General features: G+C 41.8%; 1 protein-coding gene across 1 annotated transcript in view; it reads left to right on the top strand.

The window, feature by feature from the left end:
• LRGUK (leucine rich repeats and guanylate kinase domain containing) overlaps positions 1 to 14,618 on the top strand; it is a 208,160-nt gene that overhangs the window by 53,373 nt on the left and 140,169 nt on the right. Inside the window, exons 8-9 of the mRNA XM_053716389.1 lie at positions 772 to 852; positions 3,679 to 3,765. Of these exons, the coding sequence (XP_053572364.1) occupies positions 772 to 852; positions 3,679 to 3,765 (168 nt within the window). The remainder of the gene's footprint in view (positions 1 to 771; positions 853 to 3,678; positions 3,766 to 14,618) is intronic.

Here is a 14,618-nt window from a genome sequence, read left to right as displayed (position 1 = left end):
CCCTAAAGCTTCCCTCTCTAGGAATTTTTGTAAAAATGAAGCGGCAGCATTTCATTTCTGTAATTGCGTTTAGACGCTCTCACCATAAACAGCTGATGAGTAAAAAATGAATAAAGTTGGAATCATCTGTATATGGATATTTTTTACACCCTGTGCGCCACGTTTTGTTTTTGTAATTGAAAAACTTCACTGCGTTTTGTAACTTAAAATGTTTTCTTTCATGATTCAGACAGAGCTGGGATTTTAAACCACTTTCTAATTTACTTCTATTATCAATTGTTATTCGTTCTCTTTGTATCTTTTGTTGAAAAGCAGGGACGTAAGCTTAGGAGTCGGCCCATTTTTTTTGTAGCACTATGTGGCAGCAGTTTTGCAAGAATGTCATCCATTAGCAAGCACTAGAGGGCAGCACTGTTTCCTACCATGTAGTGCTACAGATGCCTACCTAGGTATCTCCTCAAAACAGAATATAATAGGAACAACGCGAATTTGATAATAGAAATAAATTTGAAACTTTCTCTTATAAGGTGTATCCAGTCCACGGAACATCCATTACTTGTGGGATATTCTCCTTCCCAACAGGAAGGAGAATATCCCACAAGTAATGGATGTTCCGTGGACTGGATACACCACAAGAGAAATACATTTATCAGGTAAGCATAAATTGTGTTTTTTTTAAATGTTCTGTCTGAATCACAAAAGAAACATTTTGGGTTCCATATCCCTTTAATTATCTTCTGAATGATGTCTCTGGTTTTAATGTTTGTACAGATTTGTGAGATCAGTGAAATATCGTACATTGAAGAACTTCCGTTGCTGCACGTGCTAAATCTTGTAAAAAACCCACTTCAGGTTAGTGACCATCCAATAAGGGAAGAGATTTTTACTGGTAATAATAATCTGCCACACAAACGCACCTTCCTCTCTTGTAATTGCTCAACAGCTGCTCAAGTTGTGTGACACTGGCATCATCAACTCCATCATTAGAACTTATATTATATTTAGGGCAAGATTACAAGTGGAGCACAAAATATCACTTTCACAAAAGCAATATTTGCTATCCACTGAGTAATACCGGCACATGCAAAATCCCGCCCCACTTGTAACCTAACCTACCCCGTATTATGTAAAATCAGTAATCGCCTTGTAATTACAAGACATGACTGTTGTGTTGCTAGAAGAAAATAGCCAAATCTAAATGTTTATAAAACAAATCAAGATCCTTTTTACTGCAATTATTTTTAAATAGGAAAACTCGATCAACCATTTGCCTTATTTGGAGGAGTTAATCTGGGTTTCTGCCACAGACAACAAGGCCAACCATGTTCATAAAGTTAATATAAAATGCATTGTTTTGCAGTTGTTACCTAATAAAGTCAATTACTGACAGATGTGCAGCAGGGTTAGCCTTGAGAAGTCAGCAGGTGCATTTCACTTTCTGAGAATTAGAAATTGCTCAGTTTTCAGAGTTAAATTATATGAAAAGGGGACAAAGTAAATAATGAAATTATATTGCAAAGTTGTTTCATTGCACATAAATAACCATTTTATTAAAAAACTCAAGACCTTTACTGTCCCATTAATAAACATTTTTGTTGCCGCTACCAACTAGAAAACATTACAACTGCAATATAATCAAGTCCTGTGACTCTCTGTAAACACGGATAAGAAAGACTTATTCATGGATTTAAAATAATTCAATTAGTTTACCTCAAAGAAACGATACCCCTGAAAATGGGTTAAACACATAGTTACAGTACTGCCCAGGAGCTGCAGAACACTGTTGGTCCAGTCAGCAGTGCCAGTCCCAATATGGGTTTAAATATAAGGCCTAGAAGCATACGACATTCCCTTGGTCTGATCATCTGGGTGATGAAAGCTTTACAGCCTTAAAGGGACATGAAAAACAAATATATTTTTTTAATCATAGGAATGTTTACCTTTATACAAACAATTCAACTGATGGTAAATCTGAGCATTAAAAAAACGCTAGGATTTACCATCACTGAAAATAAACTGTTGTTTCAGTCATCAGTTACTAAAAAAAAGGTGTTAAACTCACCTTTTCTGTGCCGCAATAGCTCGCTAAAGTCAGAGCCTCAAGCTTCCCACGGCACCGCGCTCTTTACCAATGAGATGACGGTTCTACCTCTAAACCAATAGCCGTGCTCGCATACAGAACACTGTCATATGACAAGCACGGCTATTGGTTTAGAGGTGGAAACGTCTCCTCATTGGTTAAGAGTGCTGTTCCGTGGGCGGCTGGAGGCGCTGACTTTAGAGCTGCCGCGGCACATAAAAAGTGAGTTTAGCTCCTTTTTTTAATAACTGATGACTGAAACTACAGTTTATTTTTAGTGATGGTTAATCCTAGCGTTTTTTAAACATTGGATTTACCATCACTTTAAGCAAATCACTGCATTTATCTAATTATTGCTGTTTGCTTGCATAATTAATCTAAATAGTTAATGGTTTCCAAGCGCTCTTTTTTTTTTTTTTTTTACTAATTATGCACTCCTATGACATCTATCAGAATAGGCAATATCAGTACCACACACATTACATGCACATGCACATGCACAATACTAATTTTCAGACAGCACTGTAAATGTAGTTTCCGACATTACTTTTTCTCATTGTCTCTAACAATCCCATCAAATGCGCATGCGTCTAACTGCCGGGTAAAATGTGCATGCGTATGGGAGCGCGCAGTGCCAATATTTAATGAATAGTCTAGTTAAAATTTAAACTTTTATGATTCAGATAGAGCATGCAATTTTAAGCAACTGTCTAATTTACTCCTATTATCAATTGTCCTTCATTCTCTTGGTATCTTTATTTTAAAAATCAAGAATGTAAGCATAGGAGCCGGCCCATTTTTGGTTGAGAACCTGGGTAGCACTTTCTGATTGGTGTCTAAATGTAGCCACCAATCAGCAAGAGCTACCCAGGTGCTGAACCAAAAATGGGTTGGCTTCTAAACTTACATTTAAATAAAGATAGCAAGAAAAAGAAGAATTGATAATAGGAGTAAATTAGAAAGTTGCTGAAAATTACATGATCTGTCTGAATCATGAAAGTTTAATTTTGACTAAACTATTCCTTTAATATTGAAATTGCTCATTATTAATCACTTGTTTAATGGATGCATTCAAAATAAGGAGTAATGAACACACAAAAAAAAACAAATTTACTTGATATGAAACGTTGTAGAATAAGGTAGGTTATTTAAAGTCCTTCACACTCTAACTGTATGGGATAAGCATTGTGTTGTGGACATTTATGCGGCTTTTCATGGTCCTTTAAGCCGGGGAAAATAAAAATAAAGTTGTCAGCTTCATGCCTGCGGCTCACAATGAATAGTGACAGATTGTGAGACATACAGTAAAAATGTTTTCCAAGTGCTATAGATTTATTGGCAGTCGCTGTTCTTGTCTGTAAGGGGGGATAGGGGCATAACCCACTTGATTCTAATCTAGTACTTTTATTTTAATTGATTTATATTGTATCATGTACCACTTATACAATACAATATATATCTTATATATAGATTCTTTGCAACAAGTTTAATTCTTGTTACTGGAGCCTGACAATTTCTGTTAAAGCTTCTGTTATCTGCTAACTGTGCTATTCAGCTATGTATAATGTAATAGAGCTTTCAAATCATATCTCTTCTAGGAACAACCAGAATATTGGCTGTCTGTGCTGTTCATGCTTCAGAGATTAACTGAACTGGACCTGAAGAAGGTTAAGATTGAGGAAAAGGTATCCGTACAACATCATGCTGCTCTCAGAATAAATTCATCCCCAAAGCCAGTGCTGCAATTTGTTGCTAGGTTATGATCTCTGTGTGTGGATGTGAGGGAAATCCTACAGGTCATGCCTCTCAATGTGCAGAGACTTCAGCACATGTTCCCATGGGCGGTTCCAGAAACCTTATTATGAGAGGAGCAAACACTACTGGGTGGAGTTGTGGGTATTCCACAGGTGGGGACAGGGCTGGTGGTGGTGTAGTTACCGGTGCAAGGGGGCGGAGTCACATGTGTTCTGAGGGTGGAGCCAGGCTCTCTGTGGGTGTGGTTGGGCAGTTGTGGGATGTGGCCTGTCTAAAAGGACAGTGGCAGGGAGTAGTCATTTTTCCCCTTTTCGCCTCCTTAACACAACAGCACTCCCCCGTAGAACCACCACTGCATGTTCCTAACTATGTCTTACACTTTATTTATTTTTTCTTAGAAACCTAGTAAACCTGCATTTGTTTGTAAAGTGAGTGTAGGGGCTTCCCCACTTTACCCAATATCACTGTAATAGATCCTTATTGGATGAAACAGATGATAAATTATTTAAATGCAGGGCAGAATAGTAAACTGGTTGTGCTGCAGAATAAAAAGATATATGATGTACATGATGTTACTGTTGTTTTAAAGGGACATAATGATGCAAAAAATAATGTGCTTCATTGTCATAGAGCATTGTATTATTGTATAAATGCTTTCATTTAGCTGTGTGGTTAAAAGAGGATAAACACATAATTTATATTTTGCTGCCGAGCTGGTTCTACACAGCTTATTTTCTCACCAGCCATGTCTTGCTTAATAGCAACACTGCATTGTAGTTCTGTGCATTGTAGTTCTTTGCTGCTGCCGAGCTGGTTCTGAACAGACACAGCTGGTGATTGGTGGCTACCTGTAAATACCATTCCTGATTAGCTCACCAGCCATGTCTAGCAACAGTGCATTGTAGTTCTGTGCACTGTAGTTCTGTGCATTGTAGTTCTTTGCTGCTGAGCTGGTTCTGAACAGATTATTATTTCTCTTGTAAGGTGTATCCAGTCCACGGATTCATCCATTACTTGTGGGATATTCTCCTTCCCAACAGGAAGCTGCAAGAGGATCACCCACAGCAGAGCTGTCTATATAGCTCCTCCCCTAACTGCCACCTCCAGTCATTCTCTTGCAGCTCTCGACAAGGGAAGTAGCTAGAGAGATGTGGTGAATTAGTGTAGTTTATCTTCAATCAAAAGTTTGTTATTTTTAAACGGTGCCGGTGTACTGTTTTTTTTTTACCTCAGGCAGAAATTAGAAGAATTTGCCTGAGGTTTTTGATGCTCTTAGCAGGTTGTAACTAAGGTCCACTGCTGTTCTCACACATAACTGAAGAGTATGGGGAAACTACAGCTGGGAGAACGGCCTGCAGAATGAACTGCCCTGAGGTATGTTCAGTATATTTTTTTCTAGAGGATGATAAGAACTAGAAAATGCTGACAGTGCCTGATATAGTTAAGGTAAGCCTGATTGCAGTGATTTAATAACGACTGGCATCATGCTTGCAGTAAAGTGTAATTTTCATATTACTTTCTATTATGGCTTAGTATGTGAAACGTTATATATATAAGGAACGTTTTTTACTGAGGTGATAAATCTTTATTTGGGGCCTAGTTTTCCACATGGCTGTTATTTTACTCCTAGGAATAGTTTTTTAAGGCCCTCTGACTTTGAGTGCATGGTGGGAGGGGCATATTTCTTCTGTTAAGTGTGATCAGTCCACGGGTCATCATTACTTCTGGGATATTACTCCTCCCCAACAGGAAGTGCAAGAGGATTCACCCAGCAGAGCTGCATATAGCTCCTCCCCTCTACGTCACTCCCAGTCATTCTCTTGCACCCAACGACTAGATAGGATGTGTGAGAGGACTATGGTGATTATACTTAGTTTTATATCTTCAATCAAAAGTTTGTTATTTTAAAATAGCACCGGAGTGTGTTATTACCTCTCTGGCAGAGTTTGAAGAAGAATCTACCAGAGTTTTTGCTATGATTTTAGCCGGAGTAGTTAAGATCATATTGCTGTTTCTCGGCCATCTGAGGAGAGGTAAACTTCAGATCAGGGGACAGCGGGCAGATGAATCTGCATAGAGGTATGTAGCAGCTTTTATTTTCTGACAATGGAATTGATGAGAAAATCCTGCCATACCGATATAATGTCATGTATGTATACTTTACACTTCAGTATTCTGGGGAATGGTACTTCACTAGAATTACACTGTAAGAATTACATAAAGCTGTTTAATAACTAGAAATTATGTTTAACGTTTTTGCTGGAATGTAAAATCGTTTTCATTTGCTGAGGTACTGAGTGAATAAATGTTTGGGCACTATTTTTTCCACTTGGCAGTTGCTTAATCTTTTTTCTGACAGTTTCTGTTCTCTCTCACTGCTGTGTGTGAGGGGGAGGGGCCGTTTTTTGGCGCTTTTGCTACTCATCAAATATTTCAGTCAGCAGCTCATTGTATTTCCTGCATGATCCGGTTCATCTCTACAGAGCTCAGGGGTCTTCAAAACTTATTTTGAGGGAGGTAATTTCTCTCAGCAGAGCTGTGAGAATTATAGTTGACTGAGATAAAAAACGTTTATTCTGTAATTTGTTTCCTGCTTTCAGAATTTGTTATCTTTGCTAATGGGATTAAACCTTTGCTAAAGTTGTGTTGTTTACACTATAACTGTTTTCAATTTATTAATTTTCAACTGTCATAGATCTTCTGTGCTTCTTAAAGGCACAGTACGTTTTTAATATTATTCTAATTGAATTGTATTCCAAGTTGCAAGTTTATTTGCTAGTGTGTTAAACATGTCTGATTCAGAGGATGATACCTGTGTCATTTGTTGCAATGCCAAAGTGGAGCCCAATAGAAATTTATGTACTAACTGTATTGATGCTACTTTAAATAAAAGTCAATCTGTACAAATTGAACAAATTTCACCAAACAACGAGGGGAGAGTTATGCCGACTAACTCGCCTCACGTGTCAGTACCTGCATCTCCCGATCGGGAGGTGCGTGATATTGTAGCGCCGAGTACATCTGGGCGGCCATTACAAATCACATTACAGGATATGGCTACTGTTATGACTGAAGTTTTGGCTAAATTACCAGAACTAAGAGGTAAGCGTGATCACTCTGGGGTGAGAACAGAGTGCGCTGATAATATTAGGGCCATGTCAGACACTGCGTCACAGGTGGCAGAACATGAGGACGGAGAACTTCATTCTGTGGGTGACGGTTCTGATCCAAACAGACTGGATTCAGATATTTCAAATTTTAAATTTAAGCTGGAAAACCTCTGTGTATTACTAGGGGAGGTGTTAGCGGCTCTGAATGATTGTAACACAGTTGCAATACCAGAGAAAATGTGTAGGTTGGATAAATATTTTGCGGTACCGGCGAGTACTGAGGTTTTTCCTATACCTAAGAGACTTACTGAAATTGTTACTAAGGAGTGGGATAGACCCGGTGTGCCGTTCTCACCCCCTCCGATATTTAGAAAAATGTTTCCAATAGACGCCACCACACGGGACTTATGGCAAACGGTCCCTAAGGTGGAGGGAGCAGTTTCTACTTTAGCTAAGCGTACCACTATCCCGGTGGAGGATAGCTGTGCTTTTTCAGATCCAATGGATAAAAAATTAGAGGGTTACCTTAAGAAAATGTTTGTTCAACAAGGTTTTATATTGCAACCCCTTGCATGCATTGCGCCGATCACGGCTGCAGCGGCATTCTGGATTGAGTCTCTGGAAGAGAACATTAGTTCAGCTACTCTGGACGACATTACGGACAGGCTTAGAGTCCTTAAACTAGCTAATTCATTCATTTCGGAGGCCGTAGTACATCTTACTAAACTTACGGCGAAGAATTCAGGATTCGCCATTCAGGCACGCAGGGCGCTGTGGCTAAAATCCTGGTCAGCTGATGTTACTTCTAAGTCTAAATTGCTTAATATACCTTTCAAAGGGCAGACCTTATTCGGGCCCGGGTTGAAAGAGATTATCGCTGACATTACAGGAGGTAAAGGCCATGCCCTGCCTCAGGACAAAGCCAAAGCTAAGGCTAGACAGTCTAATTTTCGTTACTTTCGTAATTTCAAAGCTGGAGCAGCATCAACTTCCTCTGCACCAAGACAGGAAGGAGCTGTTGCTCGCTACAGACAAGGCTGGAAACCTAACCAGTCCTGGAACAAGGGCAAGCAGACCAGGAAACCTGCTGCTGCCCCTAAAACAGCATGAATTGAGGGCCCCCGATCCGGGATCGGATCTAGTGGGGGGCAGACTTTCTCTCTTCGCCCAGGCTTGGGCAAGAGATGTCCAGGATCCCTGGGCGCTAGAGATAATATCTCAGGGATACCTTCTGGACTTCAAATACTCTCCTCCAAGAGAGAGATTTCATCTGTCAAGGTTGTCAACAATCCAGACAAAGAAAGAGGCGTTTCTACGCTGCGTACAAGAGCTCTTGTTAATGGGAGTAATCCATCCTGTTCCACGATCGGAACAGGGACAGGGGTTTTACTCAAATCTGTTTGTGGTTCCCAAAAAAGAGGGAACTTTCAGACCAATCCTGGACTTAAAGATCCTAAACAAATTCCTAAGAGTTCCATCGTTCAAGATGGAGACTATTCGGACAATTTTACCTATGATCCAAGAGGGTCAGTACATGACCACTGTAGATTTAAAAGATGCCTACCTTCACATACCGATTCACAAAGATCATTACCGGTACCTAAGGTTTGCCTTCCTAGACAGGCATTACCAGTTTGTGGCTCTTCCATTCGGATTGGCTACAGCTCCAAGAATCTTCACAAAGGTTCTGGGTGCTCTTCTGGCGGTACTAAGACCGCGGGGAATCTCGGTAGCTCCATACCTAGACGACATTCTGATTCAAGCTTCAAGCTTTCAAACTGCCAAGTCTCATACAGAGTTAGTACTGGCATTTCTAAGGTCACATGGATGGAAGGTGAACGAAAAGAAAAGTTCACTCGTTCCACTCACAAGAGTTCCCTTCCTGGGGACTCTTATAGATTCTGTAGAAATGAAGATTTACCTGACAGAGGACAGGCTAACAAGACTTCAAAGTGCTTGCCGCACCCTTCATTCCATTCAACACCCGTCAGTGGCTCAATGCATGGAGGTAATCGGCTTAATGGTAGCGGCAATGGACATAGTACCCTTTGCACGCTTACACCTCAGACCACTGCAACTGTGCATGCTAAGTCAGTGGAATGGGGATTACTCAGACTTATCCCCTTCTCTGAATCTGGATCAAGAGACCAGAAATTCTCTTCTATGGTGGCTTTCTCGGCCACATCTGTCCAGGGGGATGCCATTCAGCAGACCAGACTGGACAATTGTAACAACAGACGCCAGCCTTCTAGGTTGGGGTGCCGTCTGGAATTCTCTGAAGGCTCAGGGACAATGGAGTCAGGAGGAGAGTCTCCTGCCAATAAACATTCTGGAATTGAGAGCAGTTCTCAATGCCCTCCTGGCTTGGCCCCAGTTGACAACTCGGGGGTTCATCAGGTTTCAGTCGGACAACATCACGACTGTAGCTTACATCAACCATCAGGGAGGGACAAGAAGCTCCCTAGCTATGATGGAAGTATCAAAGATAATTCGCTGGGCAGAGTCTCACTCTTGCCATCTGTCAGCAATCCACATCCCGGGAGTGGAGAACTGGGAGGCGGATTTCTTAAGTCGTCAGACTTTTCATCCGGGGGAGTGGGAACTCAATCCGGAGGTCTTTGCCCAAATACTTCGACGTTGGGGCAAACCAGAGATAGATCTCATGGCGTCTCGACAGAACGCCAAGCTTCCTCGTTACGGGTCCAGATCCAGGGATCCAGGAGCAGTCCTGATAGATGCCCTGACAGCACCTTGGGACTTCAGGATGGCTTACGTGTTTCCACCCTTCCCGATGCTTCCTCGATTGATTGCCAGAATCAAACAAGAGAGAGCATCAGTGATTCTAATAGCTCCTGCGTGGCCACGCAGGACTTGGTATGCAGACCTGGTGGACATGTCATCCTGTCCACCTTGGTCTCTACCTCTGAAACAGGACCTTCTGATACAGGGTCCCTTCAAACATCAAAATCTAACTTCTCTGAAGCTGACTGCTTGGAAATTGAACGCTTGATTTTATCAAGACGTGGGTTTTCTGAGTCAGTTATTGATACCTTAATACAGGCTAGGAAGCCTGTTACCAGAAAGATTTACCATAAGATATGGCGTAAATACCTATATTGGTGTGAATCCAAAGGTTACTCTTGGAGTAAGGTTAGGATTCCTAGGATATTGTCTTTTCTACAAGAAGATTTAGAAAAGGGTTTATCTGCTAGTTCATTAAAGGGACAGATCTCAGCTCTGTCCATTCTGTTACACAAACGTCTGTCAGAAGTTCCTGACGTCCAGGCTTTTTGTCAGGCTTTGGCCAGGATTAAGCCTGTGTTTAAAACTGTTGCTCCACCATGGAGTTTAAACCTTGTTCTTAATGTTTTACAGGGCGTTCCGTTTGAACCCCTTCATTCCATTGATATAAAGTTGTTATCTTGGAAAGTTCTATTTTTAATGGCTATTTCCTCGGCTCGAAGAGTCTCTGAATTATCAGCCTTACATTGTGATTCTCCTTATTTGATTTTTCATTCGGATAAGGTAGTTCTGCGTACTAAACCTGGGTTCTTACCTAAGGTAGTTACTAACAGGAATATCAATCAAGAGATTGTTGTTCCTTCCTTGTGCCCAAATCCTTCTTCGAAGAAGGAACGTCTACTGCACAACCTGGATGTAGTCCGTGCTCTAAAATTTTACTTACAGGCAACTAAGGAATTTCGACAAACGTCTTCTCTGTTTGTCGTTTACTCTGGGCAGAGGAGAGGTCAAAAAGCTTCTGCTACCTCTCTTTCTTTTTGGCTTCGTAGCATAATTCGTTTAGCTTATGAGACTGCTGGACAGCAGCCTCCTGAAAGAATTACAGCTCATTCTACTAGAGCTGTGGCTTCCACTTGGGCCTTCAAGAATGAGGCCTCTGTTGAGCAGATTTGCAAGGCTGCAACTTGGTCTTCGCTTCATACTTTTTCCAAATTTTACAAATTTGACACTTTTGCTTCATCGGAGGCTATTTTTGGGAGAAAGGTTCTTTAGGCAGTGGTTCCTTCTGTATAAAGAGCCTGCCTATCCCTCCCGTCATCCGTGTACTTTTGCTTTGGTATTGGTATCCCAGAAGTAATGATGACCCGTGGACTGATCACACTTAACAGAAGAAAACATAATTTATGCTTACCTGATAAATTCCTTTCTTCTGTAGTGTGATCAGTCCACGGCCCGCCCTGTTTTTAAGGCAGGTAAATATTTTTTAATTTATACTCCAGTTACCACTTCACCCTTGGCTTTTCCTTTCTCGTTGGTCCTTGGTCGAATGACTGGGAGTGACGTAGAGGGGAGGAGCTATATGCAGCTCTGCTGGGTGAATCCTCTTGCACTTCCTGTTGGGGAGGAGTAATATCCCAGAAGTAATGATGACCCGTGGACTGATCACACTACAGAAGAAAGGAATTTATCAGGTAAGCATAAATTATGTTTTTCGCGCTCTAAGTGCGCAGTTGTTTATTACATCCTGAGACATCCAGCTTCCCTAAAGGAGTCCCCTGACATATTGGACCTCTGTAAAGGGTTTTGTGCCTAAAAAAGTCGTTTTATGGGAAGGTAGGAGCCACAGTAGAGCTGTGGCAGTTTGCTTGTGACTGTTATAACGGTTTTTACCGTTTTTTTGCTTCGTTTTTGAACCTGAGGGGTTAAACATCCATTTGCAAGTGGGTGCAATGTTATTTTAGTCTATTATATACACTGTTAAAATTTCATAGAGTTAACTGCTTTTTTCCCTGTTTTGCAGTTTTTGTGTTTGTTTTTTTTCCCTTAAAGGCACAGTACCGTTTTTTATATTCTGTTTTTTCACATTAATTAAAGTGTTTTCAAAGTTTGCTGGTCTCATTACTAGTCTGTTAAACGTGTCTGACATAGAGGAAACTCCTTGTTCATTATGTTTAGAAGCCATTGTGGAACCCCCTCTTAGAATGTGTACCAAATGCACTGATTTTACTATAAGTTATAAAGACCATATTCTGGCTTTAAAAGATTTATCACCAGAGGAAATTGACAAGGGGGAAGTTATGCCGACTAACTCTCCCCACGTGTCAGAGCCTTTAACTCCCGCTCAAGAGGCGCCAAGTAAATCTAGCGCGCCCATTGCGTATACTTTACAAGACATGGCGGCAGTTATGAATCATACTCTTACAGAAGTATTGTCCAAACTGCCAGGGTTACAAGGAAAGCGAGACAGCTCTGGCACTAGAAAAAATACAGAGCTCTCTGACGCTTTAGTAGCTATGTCCGATATTCCCTCACAATGTGCAGAAGCCGAAGCAGGAGAGCTTCTATCTGTGGGTGATTTTTCTGACTCAGGGAAGACACTTCAACCTGATTCTGATATGTCTACATTTAAATTTAAGCTTGAACACCTCCGCATGTTGCTCAGGGAGGTTTTAGCAACTCTGGATGACTGTGACGCCATTGTAGTCCCAGAGAAATTGTGTAAATTGGATAAATACTACGCAGTGCCTGTTTACACTGATGTTTTTCCAATACCTAAGAGAGTTTCAGAAATTATTACTAAGGAATGGGATAGACCAGGTGTACCGTTCTCTCCCCCTCCTGTTTTTAAAAAGATGTTTCCCATAGATGCCGCTACACGGGACTTGTGGCAAACGGTCCCTAAGGTGGAGGGAGCAGTCTCTACTCTAGCGAAGCGTACAACTATCCCTGTCGAGGACAGTTGTGCTTTTCTAGACCCAATGGACAAAAAATTAGAGGGTTACCTTAAGAAAATTTTTATTCAACAAGGTTTTATTCTCCAGCCCCTTGCATGCATTGCCCCTGTCACTGCTGCTGCGGCCTTCTGGTTTGAGTCTTTAGAAGAGGCTCTACAGGTAGAAACCCCATTGGATGATATCCTTGACAAGCTTAAAGCCCTTAAGCTAGCCAATTCATTTGTTTCTGACGCTGTTGTTCATTTAACCAAACTAACGGCTAAGAACTCAGGTTTTGCTATTCAGGTCTAAGCTTCTCAACATTCCCTTCAAAGGGCAGACCCTATTCGGGCCTGGACTGAAGGAGATCATTTCTGATATTACTGGAGGAAAAGGTCACGCCCTTCCTCAGGATAGGTCCAACAAATTAAGGACCAAACAGCCTAATTTTCGTGCCTTTCGAAACTTCAAGAGTGACGCAGCTTCAACTTCCTCTAATACAAAACAAGAGGGAAATTTTGCCCAGTCAAAGCCGGTCTGGAGACCTAACCAGGCTTGGAACAAAGGAAAGCAGGCCAAAAACCTGCTGCTGCCTCTAAGACAGCATGAAAGATCAGCCCCCGATCCGGTAACGGATCTAGTAGGGGGCAGACTTTCTCTCTTCGCCCAGGCTTGGGCAAGAGATGTCCAGGATTCCTGGGCGTTGGAAATTGTGTCCCAGGGATATCTTCTGGACTTCAAAGCTTCTTCCCTAAAAGGAAGATTTCATCTCTCACAATTATCTGCAAACCAGATAAAGAGAGAGGCATTCTTACATTGTGTTCAAGACCTCCTAGTTATGGGAGTGATCCACCCAGTTCCAAAGGAGGAACAGGGGCAAGGCTTCTATTCAAATCTGTTTGTGGTTCCCAAGAAAGAGTGAACCTTCAGACCAATCTTAGATCTCAAGATCCTAAACAAATTTCTCAGGGTCCCATCCTTCAAGATGGAGACTATTCGAACCATCCTACCTATGATCCAGGAGGGTCAATATATGACTACCGTGGACTTAAAGGATGCTTATCTGCACATTCCGATACACAGAGATCATCATCGTTTTCTCAGGTTCGCCTTCCTAGACAGGCATTACCAGTTTGTGGCTCTTCCCTTTGGGTTAGCTACGGCACCAAGAATCTTTACGAAGGTTCTGGGGTCACTCCTAGCGGCCCTAAGGCCGCGGGGGTATAGCAGTAGCCCCTTACCTAGACGACATTCTAATAAAGGCGCCAAATTTTCAAATCGCCAGGTCCCATACAGACATTGTTCTGGCATTTCTGAGGTTGCATGGGTGGAAAGTGAACGAAGAAAAAAGTTCTCTATCCCCTCTCACAAGAGTTTCCTTCCTAGGAACTCTGATAGATTCTGTAGAAATGAAGATTTACCTGACAGAGGCCAGGTTGTCAAAACTTCTAAACTCCTGCCGTGTTCTTTATTCTACTTCTCGCCCTTTAGTGGCTCAGTGTATGGAAGTAATCGGCTTAATGGTAGTGGCAATGGACATAGTGCCGTTTGCCCGCCTACATCTCAGACCGCTGCAACTCTGCATGCTCAGTCAGTGGAATGGGGATTACACAGACTTGTCCCCTCTACTAAATCTGGATCAAGAGACCAGGGATTCTCTTCTCTGGGGGTTATCTCGGGTCCATCTGTCCAAGGGTATGACCTTCCGCAGGCCAGATTGGACAATAGTAACGACAGATGCCAGCCTTCTGGGCTGGGGTGCAGTCTTGAATTCCCTGATGGCTCAGGGCTTGTGGACTCAGGAGGAGACACTCCTTCCGATAAATATTCTGGAACTAAGAGCGATATTCATTGCTCTTCAGGCTTGGCCTCAGCTAGCTGCAGTCAGGTTCATCAGATTTCAGTCGGACAACATCACGACTGTAGCCTACATCAACCATCAAGGGGGAACAAGGAGTTCCCTAGCAATGTTGGAGGTTTCAAAAATAATTCTATGGG

This window comes from Bombina bombina, chromosome 6 (assembly GCF_027579735.1).
Source record: "Bombina bombina isolate aBomBom1 chromosome 6, aBomBom1.pri, whole genome shotgun sequence".
Taxonomy (NCBI): Eukaryota; Metazoa; Chordata; class Amphibia; order Anura; family Bombinatoridae; genus Bombina; species Bombina bombina.
The sequence above is the reverse complement of the archived record's forward strand: the minus strand, read 5'-3'. Positions and strand labels throughout refer to the sequence as shown.